Source organism: Schistocerca piceifrons, chromosome 8 (genome assembly GCF_021461385.2).
Source record: "Schistocerca piceifrons isolate TAMUIC-IGC-003096 chromosome 8, iqSchPice1.1, whole genome shotgun sequence".
NCBI classification, from domain to species: Eukaryota; Metazoa; Arthropoda; class Insecta; order Orthoptera; family Acrididae; genus Schistocerca; species Schistocerca piceifrons.
In genome coordinates this window covers 11,122,579-11,143,534 of record NC_060145.1, presented here as the reverse complement: position 1 = coordinate 11,143,534, position 20,956 = coordinate 11,122,579, and the positions used below count along the sequence as shown (strand labels likewise).

Below are 20,956 nucleotides of genomic sequence, written 5' to 3'. Positions count from 1 at the left end.
CATATGTTCCTTGACTTTTTTTTTTTTTTTTGCTACTGGATGATGCTGGCAATGATAATTTGTTTGGTCTGGATGCTTTCAGTGCTTCTGGTTTTTCTGTTGCGGATGCAGTGCACCTCATTTCTGATCAGGTCCCTTACTGGCAGTTGTGTACTCTATGTTCAGAGCTCTCGACACTGCTCGAATGGCTTAGTGTGTACCACTAATTTTACAGTCCAAATTACTCTGAAACATACAGAAAATCCGCCATGTGTGATCACGTGAAATCCCCCTCGTCATTTTTAAAAAACAGATTGGTCAGCTTCATCTCTGCGGCAACTTTAAACTGTCCATTAATGCTCGATGTATCGTCAGTACCAACCCTTTGCACCTTCAGGATGAGTTATTGACCAAACTCACCTGGGGTCAACCATTTTCTGAAACTGATTTATCTGAAGCTTATTTATAGGTTGCATGGGATGAGGATTTGAAATGGCTCTTTGTGATTAACTTGCCCTTGGCCTCTACGAATATTGGTGCCTTGTGTTTGATGTGGCAAGCACCCCTGTGATTTTTCAGCTGTTGACAATACCTATTCCATGGTGCATCAGCTATAGCAGTGACATTGTCATGGTGGGTACACCAGTGGATGGACACTTAAGCAACTGAAGCTCATTGTTCATGGTATTACATACAGCTGAGTTGAAATAAAACATGATCGAGTCCCACTTTTTTCAGTCATCATTTGTGTATTTGGGGTTTGAGGCTTCTCAGGATGGTGTGAAGCCTTTGCATCATTGTGTCACAGCTGTCAAGGCTGTGTCTTGCTCTACAAATGTCAAAGAACTCGAGTGATTTTAAGGAAAATCGCCTACTATCATAAATTCACTTCAGATGCGGCCATGTTGACCCGTCCTCTTAACAAAATATTTCAGAAGGACATTACTTTTCAGTGGACACCAGTCTGCAAGCATGAGTTCACACTTTTGAAATCTAAATTACATTCTACTCCTTGTTTGGCTACCTTCCATCCTGGCCACCACTCGGTCTCGGCTATGGATATCTCTCAGTATGACCTCGGGGCCATTCTCGCACTTTGCTATGAGGGATGGTTCCTGGTGTGTGATAGCTTAACTCTGCTCAGCAGCAATACTTCTGAGTTGAAAGGAAGCACTTACGACCATCGTATGCCCTCATAAAGATTCGTGTACTCTGGTGTGAGTCTAAATTCTACCTCACTACGGTCCACAAGCCTTTGGTTTCGTTGTATAATCCTGCTTCATTGCCCAATAAGGTGGCACATTGTCTCCGCCATTGGGCCATTTCATTCTCACTTCAACTGTGCAGTACATTTTTGGACTACCACGCAGAATGCCAGTTTCCAATGGGGCAGCACCGTACTGTTGGTCAGGATGAACTTGTTTGTATTCACTTAGATGTTGAGGCGCAACATGCAGTAGAAGGATTTTCTATCACGGGCTCCCAGATCACAGCGGGTTTTACACCTTGTTCAGCACGGTTGGCACAATCGGACTCTGAGCAGGGCTTATGATCCTTTTTATGTAACTGTTTTGCCGTGGGTCACCACCAGCCTGTGTTAGAGGTTGTCATCCATTTAGGTAGAGGTGGGCTGTCACAAAGTGTTCTGTTCCCAACCGCCCTCGGGGCGCATGTGCTTTAGCTCTGGGACTTTGGTGGGTCTGGTGTACCGAGTATCCGCCATACAATCGCTCCTCCATTCCACCCCCAGTCTAACGCTGAGGCAGAACATTTTGTCACATATTCAAAGTTCAAATGAAGAAGTATGTCTCGGACTTTTCCACTGACGGTGCCTCGACACGATTCTCTAGTTCATACAGATTTACACCGATGGGGTATTGGAGTCCTGCTGAGATGCTCCACTGTCACCAACCCCGCGCCCTCCTCTGCTTGCTCGTGCCACACCACTGACATCTGTCGGTGTGGCCTTCATCGTGGTTCTCTCCATGTTCTATGGTCCGGTTGTGGGGTTTAGCCACCAAATGAAATGGATTCCATCCACGATCCACAGCTGCAGCAGCTGCCGCCTCTGTACAGTGCACTCCAGTGATGGACTGGTTGTGTGCCGTCACGATTGGCCGCACATTCGTGGCACAGCTCGACCTCTGAGACTGCCTCTGCCCCCTCCCACAGTGCCTGCCCAGGTGTGCAGGGTGTCCCTGCTGTTGGGCAGAGTCCCCCTCCTCACAGATGTCTCTACCTCCTGCCTCTCCTCAGGGGCACGGTGCCCCGACGCCTGCTGCGGGCCCTTCCCGCGTGGCCCCGCCACCATCTGTGCTTCGGTCACCAGCAGGACCGGCGCTGTCAGGTGCCTTAATGCCAGCATCACTGGCGCCCCACCCGAGTCGCTGACACTTTCGCTGTTGCCACAGTTGCACTATGTCGTGTTTCCGAATGTTGAGACACTTCCTGCACCCTCGCCACCTGTTCTCTCCTCTGGTATTAAGTGGGAAATGGATGCTGCACGACTTCTGCCCGTAGTCACCAGTTCTGGCCCGTAATCTTCTTCTGCCTTGCCTTCGGCACCTGCGGTGCCTACTGCGGGCACCACTGACGTGTTGATGGTCGTCGTGATGCCTTTGTCAGAAGAGTGCCCTTTCCCTGAAGGGGGGGGCTGGTACGCGCAACAGGTGTGGCCGCCAGCAAACTACATCTGAACGTTCCACTGTCATCATCTGTGCAAGCTGCCCACCAGAGGTACGCGCGACTCGTGTATGTGGCACAGTAACTGTTGTGTCATCTGCCTGAGCAGTTCCCTACGTAAGGACAGTGTAGCAGGCGCTCATCCCCAGATGTGTTCTACTGTTCCTTGTATCGTTTCTGCGCTTGATTAATAAAATCTTGTTCTCTGTGGCCACAGTATTATTTTTGTCTTAAATTATGAAAGGTAACTTAACATGTATATAAATATTTTAAGAGAGTCATGAGCAGATACACTGCCCCTACATGGCACTTCCCTAGTGTTGGCAATTCCCACAGCTCGAGTGTGTGGTGTGGGACAAAGGCAGAGAAGAAATTGGTAGTGCTACAAAATCGTCTCTCTCTCTCTCTCTCTCTCTCTCTCTCTCTGCATAGGGCAAAGTCTACACTCACTTGATACGTGCACACCATTCTCGGTTGCTAAGAAACTTCTGAGCAACATCCACTCTCATATCGTAGATAGTGGTATCGTCCTGCTGCTTAATCAGAGAAAGGAAGGCAGATTACTGTTCAGATTGTCTACTAGTGGTGAGGTCCATAGATATGAAATGCAAGCTCAGATTGAGGAAGGACAGCAGAAGGAAATCCAGAGAATGCTGAAGCTTGTGGCAGTAAGAAGGATGACATCATGAGGACGTAGTAAGTTTCATTCTGCCTCTATTCCGTGAGGTGGAAAACTGTTCAATTATTATAACAGGTGTTAGTGGTTATCAACAGAAATGTATTAAAAGAAGTGTTTCCTGTTGTCTTACTCAGTTAATACACTGAAGAGCCAAAGAAACTGGTACACCTGCCTAATATCGTGTAAGGCCCCCGCAACACGCAGAAGTGCCACAACACCACTTGACATGGACTTGACTAATGTCTGAAGTAGTGCTGGAGGGAACTGACACCATGAATTCTCCAGGGCTGCCCATAAATCCATAAGAGTATGAGGTGGCGGAGACCTCTTCTGAACATCACGTTGCAAGGCATCCCCGGTACGCTCAGTAATGTTTGTGTCTGGGGAATTTGGCGGCCTGTTTAAACTCAGAAGAGTGTTCGTGGAGCCACTCTCTAGCAATTCTGGATGTGTGGGGTGTCGCATTATCCTGCCAGAATTGCCCAAGTCCATCGGAATGCATGATGGACATGAATGGATGCAGCTGATAAGACAGGATGCGTATGTACGTGTCACCTGTCAGTAACATCTAGACGTATCAGGGGTCCCATATCACTCCAACTGCACACACCTCGCACCATTACAGAGCCTCCACCAGCTTGGACAGCCCCCTGCTGACTTGTAGGGTCCATGGATTCATGAGGTAGTCTACATGCCTGTACATGCCCATCCACTCGATATAATTTGAAATGAGGCTCGTCCTACCACGCAACATGCTTTCAGGCATCAACAGTCCAATGTCGGTGTTGACGGGCCTAGGCAAGGCGTAAAGCTTTGTGGTCGTGCAGTCATCAAAGGTACACGAGTGGGCATTTGGCTCTGAAAGCCCATGTCGATGATGTTTCGTTGAACAGTTCGCGCGCTGACACTTGCTGACCGCCCAGCATTGAAATCTGCAGCAGTTTGCGGAAGTGTTGCACTTCTGTCATGTTGAATGATTCTCTTCAGTCATCATTGGTCCCGTTCTTGCAGGATCTTTTTCCGGCTGCAGCGATGTCAGAGATTTGATGTTTTAACATATTCCTGATATTCATGGTATACTTGTGAAATGGTCGTATGGGAAAATCCCCACTTCATCACTACCTCGGAGATGCTGTGTCTCATTGCTCGTGCCCCGACTGTAACATCACGATCAGACTCACTTAAATATGGTACCCTGCCATTGTAGTAGCAGTAACCAATCTCACAACTGCGCCAGACACTTGTTGTCTTATATAGGCATTGCTGAGCGTAGTGCCGTATTCTGCCTGTTTACATATCTCTGTATTTGAATACGCATGTGTATACCAGTTTCTTTGGCACATCAGTGTATAATATTCCATGAAGAAGCTATATTCCATATTTTGTCGATTTTAGAGACAGTTTAGTCATAGGTTTCAGCATCAAGGTTTCAGTCCACAGAGACAGTCAGTGAGCACAGCACATTAAGCATAGAAAAGCAGAAGTAGAACTTGGGTGATTCTCTTGGGTATTATAGTTTCAGAAAACTGCAATAAAAACATTTTTTAACTTACCAATTTTTGGACAGATTTTTCTGTCAATGGTGGTGGCACGGTAATAAATAAAACTCAATTTTACTATGGTATCAATGTGACCAGAGAATAATGTTTTTGATTCATCCCTACATCATAAGATTTGTGGTCACCCTGCTCACTTTCTCTATAAATTTAAATTAACTACCACTAATGCACACATTCGGGTAAAAACGTCTACTAGGTTGGGTAGTAAGTGATGTTTTGCAACACTGAGCTTAAAGTTCAAAAATATTCATTTTTTATGCAATACTTCCACATATTAAATAGCAGACAAGTGGAAAACCTGATTTTCATTGCTAAATGGAGCTAAATGTGACTTGACACTCCCTTCCCTGCCCCCCTCTAGTCCGTCCCCCATCCCCCACCCCTAAACAGTTGTGGGGAACTTTCTATAAAATTAGTGAAATGTAATAAACTGCTAAATTATTACAATTGCAAGTGTCCATAGGTGATTAATTTTCAGAGTTTGATCTGTCTTGCCCAAATTGGAGTCCCAACTGACACATGAATAATTCAGAGTCCACACTGGTCCTTATCACAAAAAATCAAGTCCATCTGACCCACTGCAAAATTATTCTACATTCATCAGTCTAATGTCGTGAAATTTTTTAAGTACAAAGAAGAATCACTGCTCAGAGACACGCAGATTCTGCCCCTGCACCTCCGAATGGCTACTAAAACCGAAGAGGGCAGTGACCTTCTATAAGTGTGGACAGCTGTGGTCTGGAAAAGTTTCTGTGAATTTATATTGTACAGCTAGTAGAAAATTTCACTAGTTCAAAATACAACTTTTGATTCTCACATGCTATACTGAAATTAGAAGTACCAGATGTGTGCAGAAACACAGACTGAAATGATGTATTACAGTAAACATTTGGTTAATTTGTCCACCCAAAATCTTAATTATAGTGACTGCAAAATTCATATAATGAGAACAGTATTTGATTTTTGTTTTAAATTTACCGTTAACATGTGCAGGAAACACACAAGTGGCACATCAGTCTTGTAGGAAATAACCTGCTCTTTCCACTGGTGCTATATAAATTCATGTCTCTCATAATTTAAATTATGCAAAAAGCTATAAAAATTATTAATTAATTAATTAATTAAAACTTCAAAATTAAACCTAGAAAACTTATGACCTAAATATGTTTATGATGTGTGCGTATGTTATCCACCACATGCTGCAATGCTGTTGGTGTAGCTGTCAGGTGTAATTGATTATGCTGACTATATTAATATTTGATTCAGGCATCTGTAGTCGGGTAGTTAAATAATTAAATAAATGTCTAAGTAGCTCACTGTATGCATCTCGATGAGTGCTTTCAGGTGGTAGTTCTGTCTTTTCTGTGATTTAGTTATTACAATTGTTACTAAAGTTAATGTGAAAAGTTGTCACATATTCTCTTTTTCACTTAGAGACTAATTAAATACAAAAGTTCCACACTCAGTCTGCATATCAAAAGAATGTCACTCTGAGCTCTCCACCTTGACTTATTGTGCTCTTCTGTAAGCTTTGCGGCCTACACTCCAGGTACACAAACGTGTAGAATGCTGGTACTCTATGTCCTAACTGCAATGGTCTCTGTGACATCACGTGCACAGAATCACTCCCATCTCGTGCGGGCTTGGCGCCCCCGTGGCCCTCACATCATACATCAGAGCGCGTGCTGTGGTAGTGTTCTGGCCAAAGCAGTACACCTCGGATCATTTTTTCTGGCTGTCGTGTAACAATGCTTAATATGCAGCCAAACTAAATAACAAGCTTCAGAAATGCTAAAATGGTAAATAATGTGCCATGTAAGGCTTTCAAAGTCTCACTGTTGGGACCTATGTATGTGTGGTGTTTCAAACAAGATAGTCTGGTCTACTTTTTCCTTCTTAATAAACTAAATAAGATGCCTTTCTAAATTATTTATGCAACCAGTATATTTGCACAGTAGGAGTCACTTTAAATATTTTTCATTGTAACTGGATCATGTTGCTCTTTTCCTAAGGAGATATGTGGAGATGTACAAAGCTTTAATTTTGGGACAGAACTCTCAGGCTGCGTTCACACTGCCGGCCGGGCCGAGCCGAGCCTGGCCGGGCCGCCGCCCGCTTCGATATCAAACACATGGTTTTGAATTGCGGTGTTCACACTGGCGGTCGGGCCGCGCCGACACGGCGTGAGCCTCCCGGAGCCGAGCCGACGACATTCCGAGTGTTTAATATTGCCGGCGCGAGCCGACCGCAGGCGCGAGCCTGTGGAGCAGCACTACAGCTTCTGCAGTACACGCATCACACGTCTCCCTTCTGCTTTCTTCACAAGTGTGACTGCACACGTCTTTTATTTTAAGATTTTACCTCACATTTCACAATCAGTGAGGAAAAATTACGTTTATTATGATGATACATGCGAAATAACTTTTATTTCATTTATTTAATCTACCGTATTTACATGTATTTACAACAATAGCTTGCCAGCGATCGCGGCATTGCCGCCACTGAATAGTTCGCATTTACTTGTAAACGGAGGCAGATATGAGTGTCACTGAGGGACGGAAATGTGTCCCTACCAGATGATAATGCATTGTAAAGTCATGCTGTGGCAGTTCCTTAACAGTGGAGATAGAACCACTCAGTCAAAGGGCATTATCTCAAAACTCTTCGCGTATCAATCTGTCTATCTTACAAGGTAATGAAAAGAATTTTGTGAGGTCATCAGTGGCTCCACATGATGAACCATCACCACTACCAAGCGCTGCATCATGAAGAAAAAAGAAGAAAAAAGTTGGAAAATTCTGAAGGAGTATTTCTGCGATTCTTCGTTGAAGGCACAGCAAGACATTACCCAAAATGACGAAGCTAATTACTTCCTAATGATTCTCAGGAGTCCCATAAACTCTCTTCCCCTCAGAGGTTAGCGTTTGTGAAATTTAAAATACAAAAGCATGACTACAATGAACTGGAGGTAGCGAATGCTGTACAAAGTTCTACTGCAAACCAAAAAGTGTGTACTAATGAATCTCACCTTATCGTTATACACAATTTTTCTTCTGCTGTTATACTTCTGCGAAAATTTGTGTTCTGTTTAGAAATTTTGTCTTGAATGTTCTGCAGCACATACTGAAATTTATTATGATTCATTCTGTAATTTGAATAAAATTTTTCAGGATAGTTTTTAAGTTCTTCGTATAAAGAAAAAAACTCTCCTAAATGTCTGTCGCTGTTCATAGGATGAATCCATAACCTCCTAGTTCTTCTGTGCTTCAAAACTCGACGAGTTACTGCAGAGTCAAAACAATACCAATAAAAGAGTGAAGACATTGTTCTACACGACAGCACAGACTAGCTAAAGGCGAGCAACTGTTGACTGCAGCTGCGTTTTCTACTGACCTGCTTGTCAGCTGTCGAAGGGTGGAGATCTTTTTAAATTTATTTATTTGGCCTCCCTCCAGCCATTTAGCCAAAGAGTGGGGATTACCTTGACAGTGCAGCGCAGCCCGCCAAGGAAGAAAAAAAAAAACAATGAAGAACAATGAAACGCACATCTGTGCCGATCTACAGTAGTTTCATTAACTCTCCATTATTTTTTCTGTCAAAGTAGACAACGAGACTACAGAATTGCGCTTCAGTTATCTTTTAGTTCGAAATACGAAATGTACATCATACTAATTGTAGGATGTTGATGACAAATAATTGTTTGTCTTTTGTGATGCAACGTGTGGCCAATTATAAAAGCATAGCAGATGAATTGTCCAGTAGCCGAGGGAAAAATTCTTACACATTTGGATTTATCTAGAGAATGAGACCATTAAAATAATAAGAGGGACCGGCACTAGGTCTGCGCTGATCACTAGTAATTAGTTTTTTTCTGTCCTGCATTATATGACTACACGAAACCAAGCTGTAACCGCGCGAACTCCGTGGCTTGCGGACGCGGCACTGACGCCACTGAATAGCTCGCATTACTTGAGACCAGAGACAGATATCAGTATCATTATCATTTCAAAAACTTTTTGATACTTTTAGCTACATTTCATTCCCAACAATGTATGGTCTAAAACGGATTTAACAGTAAGCTAACCGCTACATAACTTTTTCACTACAGCATTTGTAAATCAAGTGCACAACGCTGACAAATAGCATCATTTCACAATGACTGTTAAGAAATATGGAAAGATAAATGATTCAATACGAAGCTAAGATGTTGCACTACCACGTGTACAAAAATCAGATTCTTTAGCCGCATACTTTCTTCAAAATCGGTTGGGAAGCGTTACGAAACTAAGAAATCACGCGAAACGAAAAGTAGACTTTTTCTTTTTTCACGACGTAAGTAACGCTTTCAAGAAAAAAATAAGTTCATAAAACGATGTGGCGAAGTCTTATATACCGCTAAGAATTTTTAAAACATGAAAATCGGGGAAGTGGACTTTCCCCCATTTCGCCGTCCCGGCGCGGCGCGCAATGTGAATGCACTACTCGTCGACCTAAGCTGGCTAGGCACGAGCCGAGCCAGTACGCGTCAGGCCGGCTCGGCCCGGCCGGCAGTGTGAACGCAGCCTTACACAGCAGTCACATCGAAGGTAAATTTCTTGAATGTCAGAGTAACACAGTATCTCAATATCAGATTAAGATGATGACATGTGATCAGGGAGCACTTCACTACATCAGAATCCAGTGGTCAGTATGCACATAAAACACATTTTACTTTGAAACTTCCTGGCAGATTGAAACTTTGTCCCAACTGGGGGCTCAAGCCCAGAACATTTGTCTTTCACAGCCAAGTTATCCACCTCCAAGTTAGGCTGGAGAACTTCTGTGAAATTTGGAAGGTAGGAGATGAGGTAGTGGTGGAAGTAAACCCATGAGGGCAGGCTGTGAGTCAAGCTCATGTAGCTCAGGTGGTAGCAAAGTTGCTGGCACACAGTTGTAATCTGCCAAGAAATTTTTATCAGTGTGCACTCCACTACAGACTGAAAATTTAATGTTGCATTTTACTTATCTGCAGATATGTGTCTTGAACACATGTTACAAAATTCAAAATTATTCGTTTCGGTTACTGCCATTTTGGCAGTTTGGAGTGATTCTGCTGTGTATGAAGCTCCACTCACCTTAAGGTGAATATCTTCTCGCACGCACGACTCCTTGACGTTACTGAAATGCCATCCTCAGCCAGAAAAAGCTATAGGAAAAACAGCTGTACACCTCGTAACCACACTAAAATTTGTTTTTTATGGTATGGTTAACAATAGTTAAGTGAAAGTATTTATGTGTGTAAATTTCCAAACTTATTACGGTAAGCTTGCATACATGAGTTACTACAAAGTCTGAAAAGTCCACACACACACACACATCATTCATAACTCAAGCCTGTTTATAGTAGTCATTAGTCAACTTTCACAGAAAGTTTACAAACTGATTGTTTCTGTTAGAATAGCTCACTCAGATGTTGCTATATGTTTCTGTTAGAATAGCTCACTCAGATGTTGCTATAATCAGTCTCAAGTAACAAAATGTTCGCATTTGTGAGAAAGCAAGATGACACACAGAATTTAGTTTTTTAAAAATCTCCAAAAACTCCGAATTTCACACAGTGCGTTAAATGTAACTCTCTTCCACACTTTGTCACTTTCAAACATTTTGGTACCAAAATATTACAATATTAATAATTTTTATCAATGTACCCATCAATAGGTCAGTCCAAGCCCTGACTCTACGCATCTCTCTACATAAAAGAAGTTTCTAGTTCCCAAAATACATCTGAATATGCTAATTTCTGATTGGCAGAGAAACATCACAGCCAGTCAGAAACCAACATGAAACCATTCAAACCCAAGCATATGTACTAATCAATCAAAATTTGTCATTGAATCAGAACAGTAAATTGACATAAATTTTGAAAACCCACAAATATAAAATTAACTCCCTCTTAACAAAACTCATCATCATCATCATCTTCATCATCATCATCATCAGGATTTCCTTCCAGCGAGTTGGGTAGGAACTTGGTGAACGATATGCCTCCATTGGTTTCTGTCCTGGTATAGCTTTTCCCTCTCCACTACATCCCGTGTTACTGCTCTCCTCTTGAGATCTTCCTTAACCTGGTCTGTCAATCTCTTTCTAGACCGTCTGCAGTTCGTGGTCTCGCGGTCGCCTTCTCGCTTCCCGAGCACGGGGTCGATTCCCGGTGGGGTCAGGGGTTTTCACCTGCCTCGAGATGACTGTGTGTTTGTGTTGTCCTCATCATTTCATCATCATTCATGAGAGTGGTGAGATTTGACTGAGCAAAGGTTGGGAATATGTACGGGCGCTGATAACCATGCAGTTGAGCGCCCCACATACCAAATGTCATCATCATCGTCATCTTTCTAGGCTGCCCAATTAGTCTTCTCTTGGCACCTCCATCTCCAAATACTGGTGTGGAGTTCGAATCGGGTGCATTCGCTTCACATGATTGAACCACTTGAGTCTCAAAGCACTCCTCCTCTCCTCTGTAGTCAATGTCACCTGCAGCTCCCTCCTTACGTAATCATTCCTGACTCTGTCTCTCCCTAGTTTTTTGTAGAGCTGACCTAAGGAACTTCATTTCACATGCTTGTATTTGACTCTCTTCTCTCTCATTTATGACACAGGCCTCTAGACATACGTGTAGACATACGTCTAGACATACATCATGATTGGCAGGAGATAAGTTTCATACATGGTCTGTTTGGCTGTTAGAGGGACTTCCTTGCCCCAGATTAGATTCCGTACTTGGTGGAAGAAGCTAGATCCATTTGTTATTCTGTTTAAGACTTCTAGTTTAGAACTTCCATTGTGTGGTATGATGCTACCCAGAAAATTGAAGTTTTCACACATTTTCTTAACAAAGCTACTTTACCAAAATCATGATCTCATTTCACCAGTACCATAAACTGACAAACTAGTTTATTACAAATTCCCCAGTACAAATGACTAACACACACGCGCACACACACACACACACACACACACACACACACACACACACCATTCTTGAACATTCCTCAAGAGACCAGTTATTTCAACGTGTAGCATAAAAACTTTACATAAAACATTATTTCACATTCACACCACCATTCACTCTCATAACGAAGCACAATTATAATAGTAATTAAGAAACAATTAGAAAATTAAGCAAACAGAACTGAAAATAAATATAACAGTATTGTGACTGCAGCTCAAACAGTGTCCACCAGCCAGTGACCTCTGCCAGATCACATAGAAACTACATACTCTCGTGCACCTGACACCACCTATCCTGCACATGACTCATACTGCACACCTGTTCACTGTTGTTACGTGCGATCTCAGTAGGCACAATGCAGGGTGCTACGCCTCACCATCATCAGATGCCTTACAGATAGGAAAACAGTAGTGTGGCCAAATAAGCTCAATTGGCTGATGTTAAATATACAAACAAACAAAAAATGTAGGAATGTATAAAAATATACATGACACATATACCATAAAAATATTTTTTGTGCAATTTTCAATGTCAAAAATCTATACAGATAGGTACTGGTGATGGCCTGGGTGTGCCCTGCTCTTACACAAAATAACTATCGCCAGTACAGTTCACTGATCTTGATGTACGTGAGTGATCATGATCACACATTCAGTAGTTCAAAATAAAGTCTTCATAGTCATTAATTAAAATGATTTCATGTGGTGAAATGAGAAAATGAAATAAATAACTTGAAATAAAATCCACAATTTAAGTCCAAATGTATATCTACATTTATACTCTGCAAGCCACGGCAAGGTACATGGCAGAGGGTACACATTGTACCAGTTATTAGGGTTTCTTCCTGTTCTATTCACATATGGAGCATGGGAAGAATGATTGTTTGAATGCATCCGTGCATGCAGTAATTATCTTAATCTTATCCCTATGTGAGCAATACATAGGGGGTTGTAGTATATTTGTAGAGTAATCATTTAAAGCCGGTCCTTGAAACTTTGTTTTTAGATTTTCTCGGGATGGTTTACATCTATCTTCTAGGGTCTTCCTGTTAAGTTCCTGCAGTATCTCTCTGACACGCTTCCATGGATTAAACAAACCTGCGACCATTCACACTGCCCTTCTCTGTATACATTCAATAGCCTCTGTTGGTTCTACCTGGTACGTGCCCACACACACTTATTCTAGAACCAGTCACACGAGTGACTGTAAGCAATCTGCTTTGTAGACTGATCACACTTCCCCAGTATTCTACCAATAAACTGAAATCTACCACTTGTTTTACCCACAACTGAGCCTATGTGATCATTCAATTTCATGTCCCTACGAGGTGTCATACCCAGGTATTTGTATGATTTGGTCGATTCCAACAGTGGTTCATCAGTAATAAAACAGTAATGGGAAATAACAGAAACCTCCTGCCCTAATGAAGTAAATAACACAACAGTGTATAACAGTTAAAGTAAATAGCAAACCTTTCACTGTGATAAGGCTAATAAATAAATAAAACCTAGCCTATTGTGTAATATAGTTAATAACCAATAAGCGAAGACGTTTAGCCACATCCATTGTGGATTTTCCATTGTTTAAAGAATCAATAAATATTTTGTTAAAAGCTTTGATAGTCATTAGTGTGTTTCCAGAGTAAAATCTTAACTGGCACCACCATGTGATGTCTCTTTAGGGCGTTTTTGTTCTCCTGTGGCGGTGCTTGTGGAAGGAGGCCCAGTCCCCGTGCCACTCGTGGCCGACGCACACAGCGACCCGACGAGCACTGCTGTGTGCGGCGCTGTTTGAACTAGCACTCTTCTGAATAAATAGGAATTGGTATTCAAGCTATCACCACTCTGTTCGCCGAGCAGCAACTCTTGTTGCCAGTTGTGTATAGATTTTATTTCCACCACTGTATTTAATTTTGTTTTACTGTCAGACACTCACTCTTCCATATGTAGTCATTAATTAAAATGACTGGGAATATTTTATTTTAAACTGCTGAATTTACAGTGGTGATCATGGTGTACCGCATTTACTCGAATCTAAGCCGCACTCGAATCTAAGCCGCACCTGAAAAATGAGACTTGAAATCAAGAAAAAAAAAATTTCCCGAATCTAAGCCGCACCTGAAATTTGAGACTCGAAATTCAAGGGGAGAGAAAAGTTTTAGGCCGCACCTCCAAATCAAAACAAAGTTGGTCCATTGTAGTATGAGACACAATTTAGGTTGAATGAATGACAATACAGCTACAGTAGTTTGGTTCGAGTCGTAAGCTTAGCAGTTAAGCTTTAATCAGGTAGCCATTGCTATGCGTCAGGTGCTCCATCCGTATTTATATGGGTACCTTTCCTTTTTCACGTGCTTCGTCTGGTTTGAATTGATTGCTTATTTTTCTTTGATCTGGTAAGTGCCGTTCTCTTTGTTACGGATGTTTACGTCACTCTAAGCCGAAAATGCGTTACTGTACTGTGTCATACATTGATTGTCGCATTCTGATAACGAGTGTTTACGGCCTGTCTTGCTTTTGTGCACGCTACCGCCACTAACAATTAAAAAAAAGAAAGGAATCGTCTCATTAACGAAACAATGGCAAAAGACTGCTATTTGTTGTTACTTACATTGCTGCTTTCTTTGATAATGATCAACAAGAACCAAATAATAGACTGCGTATGATAGAAAACGAGAGTTAAGCGAAAATTTTTCTCCGTTTGAAAATCTTTGCAGACGCCTCTTTAGTACATTTCATTCTGCACAGAAATTAGAGTAATCTTAGATTTAAAAATCTAGTCAATTGCCGTGCTTCATTTCTGACTGTATCACTATTAGGCATAAGAATAATACAAATATAAACATGACATGATATGTATATTCTTCCGCATTTGCTGTTGTCTCACTCTAGTTTCGTAGTTTATTTAGGCAGACAGGATTTAAATAAGATAGCAGCAAACACGAAAGAATGCATGGCAACATGTTTATATTCATATTTTTCTTATGGTGGAGAGAATACTGCATGTGATTCACAATTCATAAAAGTTTCTGTTAGCAACCATCTCTTCTCACAGGTAGGAAAAAATTCAGAACGTAGAATTGGCCATACTGACAAACGTCCCGAACAGTCTTGCCAGTCGGATTTTCATAGTACATTAAAATGCTGCCACATTCGATGATGAACAATACGGAATTTGTATTTACTTCGTTGGATAATGTATGAAAACGCAGTGGTCGAAACTCGGAGCGGAGAAAAAAAGCTCGTCTTCCACCTTTTTTTTAAATTTATTTACTGACGCAGAGGTTTTGGTGCCAGTGTTTATCTTTGTGCCTGCAAAGCGTGCCTTTGTAGTGGTACATATATCCGATGGCAGGAGTTAGTTGTGGCGGCACCTACCAACATTTTTCAGAACTTCCGCTCACTTTGCACTCGATTCTAAGCCGCAGGCAGTTTTTTGGATTACAAAAACCGGAAAAAAGTGCAGCTTAGATTCGAGTAAATACGGTACTTCAGCACCAGTGCCCTCTGCCGGCCATCACCGACACTTAGTCTGTGTCTGTATGTATAGATTATTGACATTGATACTTGTATCAGAATATTTTTATGGTATGTGTCACTGTTAGCTACATATCCTTCATATATTCATAGTACATTTAGCCTCAGCTAATAGAATTTATTTAGTCACACTACTGTTTAGTCCCTTTTACAGACTTTGCCCTAAGTTGATAAAATGCGTTTCTGTAATGGTTTTGTTTTGGAATCAGCATAATGTTTTTGTTTTGTATAAAGGATTTTTAATGAGTTACTACATCATGCAATAATTATTTGTATGTTTGGATTTAAGGTTCACAACTTTGAGGGAAAGGGGCGTGGTATTGTTACGACAAGAGATTTCCACAAGGGTGAGTTTGTAGTTGAATATGCTGGAGAACTCATCAGTATGACTGAAGCAAAAGTCCGGGAAGCACTCTATGCACAGGATCAGAATACTGGCTGTTATATGTATTACTTCAAGCACAAGAACACTCAGTACTGGTAAGTAAACAAAAAAAGAACTGAAAGTTTTGGCATGTTGGATGGAACATTGGTATTTGTTTAGCATTATTTTTCTACTCGTAGAACACATACTTTTTTGCAAATTTAGTGTGGCCTTTTGTCACTGTTCATTATGTTTAAAAATACAAGTAAAAATTCTTTTCATTACTTTACTGCTTTATATCTAGACATAAAATATGCAGTTTGAAAATACAGTAAATTTTTTACACAGTCATGTAGCCTCAGGGACACAGTACTAGAAGTGGCTAAAGAATGTCTTGGAACAGTAGTGTGTAAAAGTAGGATGAAGCAAACAGCTTGGTGGAATGACACAGCCAAGGCAGCCTGCAAAAGGAAAAAGAAGGCGTATCAAAAATGGTTACATACTAGAACTCAGGTAGACAGAGAAAGTTATGTTGAAGAAAGAAACAAAGCCAAACAGATAATTGTAGCATCCAAGAAGAAATCTTGGGAAGACTTTGGAAACAGGTTGGAGACTATGGGTCAAGCTGCTGGAAAGGGAGGTAAGAAGGAAATGGCAAGTATTTTGGACAGGTCAGGAAAACTGCTGGTGAATCCTGTGGATTCCTTGGGCAGATGGAGGGAATATTTTGAAGAGTTGCTCAATGTAGGTGAAAATACGATCAGTAATGTTTCAGATTTCGAGGTACAATGGGATAGGAATGACGATGGAAATAGGATCACATTTGAGGAAGTGGAGAAAATGGTCAATAGATTGCAGTGCAATAAAGCAGCTGGGGTGGATGAAATTAAGTCGGAACTCATCAAATACAGTGGAATGTCAGGTCTTAAATGGCTACACAGGATAATTGAAATGCCCTGGGAGTCGGGACAGGTTCCATCAGACTGGACAAAAGCAGTAGTCACACCAATCTTTAAACATGGAAACAGAAAAGATTGTAACGACTACAGAGGTATCTCTTTAATCAACGTTGTGGGTAAAATCTCAGGTATTGTTGAAAGGAAAGTGCGAGTATTAGTTGAGGACCAATTGGATGAAAATCAGTGTGGGTTTAGGCCTCTTAGAGGTTGTCAGGACGAGATCTTTAGCTTACGGCAAATAATGGAGAAGTGTTATGAGTGGAACAGGGAATTGTATCTATGCTTTATAGATCTAGAAAAGGCATATGACCGTGTTCCTAGGAGGAAGTTATTGTCTGTTCTACGAGATTATGGAATAGGAGTCAAACTTTTGCAAGCAATTAAAGGTGTTTACATGGATAGTCAGACAGCAGTTAGAGTTGACGGTAAATTGAGTTCATGGTTCAGAGTAGTTTCAGGGGTAAGACAAGGCTGCAACATGTCTCCACTGTTGTTCATATTATTTATGGATCATATGTTGAAAACAATAGGCTGGCTGGGTGAGATAAAGATATGTGAACACAAAATAAGCATATGCGGATGACTTAGTTGTGATGGCAGATTCGATTGAAAGTTTGCAAAGTAATATTTCAGAGCTAGATCAGAAATGTAAGGACTATGGTATGAAGATTAGCATCTCCAAAACGAAAGTAATGTCAGTGGGAAAGAGATGGATGGTTTCAGGTACTTAGGATGCATATTCTCACAGGATGGCAACATAGTGAAAAAACTGGAAGCGAGGTGTAGCAAAGCTAATGCAGTGAGCGCTCAGCTACGATCTACTCTCTTCTGCAAGAAGGAAGTCAGTACCAAGACAAAGTTATCTGTGCACCGTTCAATCTTTCGACCAGCTTTGTTGTATGGGAACGAAAGCTGGGTGGATTCAGGTTACCTTATCAACAAGGTTGAGGTTACGGATATGAAAGTAGCTAGGATGATTGCAGGTACTAGTAGATGGGAACAATGGCAGGACGATGTCCACAATGAGGAAATCAAAGAAAAACTGGGAATGAACTCTATAGATGTAGCAGTCAGGGCGAACAGGCTTAGATGGTGGGGTCATGTTACACGCATGGGAGAAGCAAGGTTACCCAAGAGACTCATGGGTTCTGCAGTAGAGGGTAGGAGGAGTCGGGGCAGACCAAGGAGAAGGTACCTGGATTCGGTTAAGAATGATTTTGAAGTAATAGGTTTAACATCAGAAGAGGCACCAATGTTAGCACTGAATAGGGGATCATGGAGGAATTTTATAAGGGGGCTATGCTCCAGACTGAACGCTGAAAGGCATATCAGTCTTAAATGATGATGATGATGATGATGATGAGTCATGTAGCCCAAAGTAAATGACAGAGCACACCTGTGTTATACAAAGTGATGATCTCCCTCTTTCTTGTTTGTTGTGCAACTAAGCAAATATCTAGAGCCTCTTTGACGGAAACTTGTTGTAGGTAAGGTATTTCACACGGAAACTTTGGATGTCACTGTGATGTTCAGGAATTACGTGCATCCATTCTTTTTGTTTTTCACTGATCTTAGAAAAAAATTATTTCCATTGCCTGAATTCTATTTTCCTTGTGATCTGTAACTCACTGGTGTACAACAAAGGAGGAAGAGGTATGGCCTTCTACATTTTCAGTCATCTCCCTTTTCATGTTTTGTTTTGCAGGTATCTATTTACTGTTGACGATTTTGTGGCTTTTGAGAGTTTTTTTTCTCAGTATCTTTACCAAATTTGTTTATATTATTGTACCCTAGATCATTAAAACTATTTGGAGTGCTCAGTAAAATAGTTTCAGAGTGATACAACTGTTTGTGTTTTCTAAAGTATTATACTTAATCATTTTTTGTTGTGCTGTTTCTCGTGGGTTAAAGTCGGTGACTTAAATTTCAGTGTGGATGCCACAGCAGAGACAGGAAGATTAGGGAGGCTCGTAAACCACAGTCGGAATGGTAATCTCGTGACAAAAACTGTGACTGTAGAAAACAAACCACGGCTTGTTCTTGTTGCTAAAGAAGACATACCAGCAGGTGAGGAGGTGATGTACGATTATGGTGACAGAAGCAAGGAATCTATAAGGCATCATCCTTGGTTGACTTCTTAGTGTTCCACGAAATCTGAAAAGAAGAGCATGTGTGATGTCATGTGCCTCATGTAACAATAATGAATACTTGAAAAATAGAATAAACGGTAGCTCTCAAAAGAGGGAAGAATCTAAAAACATTCCTTGCCTATATAAAATATGCATGAATTATAATATTTGACAGATTCAGGATGAAAGGGATTTGGCAAGTTATGCATAGACATTTTTTTTTTTAAAAAAAAAGAAGAAGTACAGATAATGTAAATTTTAGAAATCAGGCGAAAGAAAAATTGTTGTATGTTACAACTTTTATCACTATACACTAAACAAATCGTGTATTTAAATTTTCATTATAGAAAAATCAAAACACATGTATATTCAGTGCATTGCTAGAAGTACATGATATATTTTGACTGAAAGTTTGTCTAGTTTTTATGTTAGTTTAAGGACACAAGCATTATAGTGATTTGTTTTTTGACTGTGCATTTTTGTTTGTGTCACATATAATATTCTCACAACTGTGGCTATGTATTAAGATTTGTTGTTGAGTTTGTAGCTGTATGAAAGTAATTTATTGCACTTATTCTTAGAACTCATTCTCTTGTGTAGTTTGTTCTAAATGTTTTATTTATTAGTACACAGACATGGCATGTGTCTGACACTGCCAAAATTTTAGTATAAAATGTATACTGAACTATTTGTTACATAACTACATTAGTTGAATGCAGTTAATTTGTGTACTGTTGACTATAAATTTGAATTGTGTGTCTGAACTAAATTCCCACAGGATTTTTATTTCATTTATAAGTATTTGTTTCTTTTTAAATCATTCTTAGATTGCTTTCTTTGTTTTTAATCTAATGAAATAAATTAAGTATATTATATTTTGTCTGTAATTCAGTGAAGTAAAGAGACTTAAAACTATTATAAATTTTTGTGTATGTTGTTGTAGTTGTTGCAAAGAAGGTGTAACCTCTTTAAAACATAATTTATTTGAAACCTGGTAAGTCTGTTCCAGTGAACCTGGTAAGTCTGTTCCAGTGGTATGTTACATTCCTGCAGCTCTCAATTTTATGTACGAGAATGCCGGCTGATTTGTTCAATGGTTATGGTTTCCATGACACATTATCTAGTTTTGGAGGTGATCCTCATTTGATCATATTAGATTTTTTTCAAATTTAATGTGCAAGTTTGATAGTCGATCAAAGGAAGATTTACACCTTTCTATTTTGCAAATGGGGTGTCTCTTAACCTTTTCAGACATGAATTTTGTCTGGAGGTAGGAAAACATTTCTTTATGCTCTAATGTGTTTTGGTGATTTTTTAAATGATTTTAGATACAAGATTTATATAAATATGTGTACCTGTTTTCAGTATATACTTCGTACACTAGGTTGCCTTTTATGGTCTAAAATAATTAATTTGGAAATAGTCACTGTTGTAATAAATACACTGATGATTCAATAATTACCATACAAAAAACCAATAATAATATGCAGTTATACAGGGCTATTACAAATGATTGAAGCGATTTCATAAATTCACTGTAGCTCCATTCATTGACATATGGTCACGACACACTACAGATACGTAGAAAAACTCATAAAGTTTTGTTCGGCTGAAGCCGCACTTCAGGCTTCTGCCGCCAGAGCGCTCGAGAGTGCAGTGAGACAAAATGGTGACAGGAGCCGAGAAAGCGTATGTCGTACTTGAAATGCACTCACATCAGTCAGTCATAACAGTGCAACGACACTTCAGGACGAAGTTCAACAAAGATCCATCAACTGCTAACTCCATTCGGCGATGGTATGCACAGTTTAAAGCTTCTGGATGCCTCTGTAAGGGGAAATCAACGGGTCGGCCTGCAGTGAGCGAAGAAACGGTTGAACGCGTGCGGGCAAGTTTCACGCGTAGCCGCGGAAGTCTACGAATAAAGCAAGCAGGGAGCTAAACGTACCACAGCCGACGGTTTGGAAAATCTTACGGAAAAGGCTAAAAGCAGAAGCATTTCTTAAACAGGAGATTGGAAAACCGATGGATCGGTCGTGGTGGAGATCATGATCAACAATTCATGTCATGGCCTCCAC

At 40.7% G+C, this 20,956-nt stretch overlaps 1 protein-coding gene across 1 annotated transcript in view; it reads left to right on the top strand.

The window, feature by feature from the left end:
- Window positions 1-19,095, top strand: part of LOC124711488 (histone-lysine N-methyltransferase PR-Set7) — a 53,196-nt gene extending 34,101 nt beyond the window's left edge. Inside the window, exons 5-6 of the mRNA XM_047241597.1 lie at window positions 15,716-15,906; window positions 18,680-19,095. Of these exons, the coding sequence (XP_047097553.1) occupies window positions 15,716-15,906; window positions 18,680-18,890 (402 nt within the window). The 3' untranslated portion in view covers window positions 18,891-19,095. The remainder of the gene's footprint in view (window positions 1-15,715; window positions 15,907-18,679) is intronic.
- The last annotated feature ends 1,861 nt before the right edge of the window (window positions 19,096-20,956 follow it).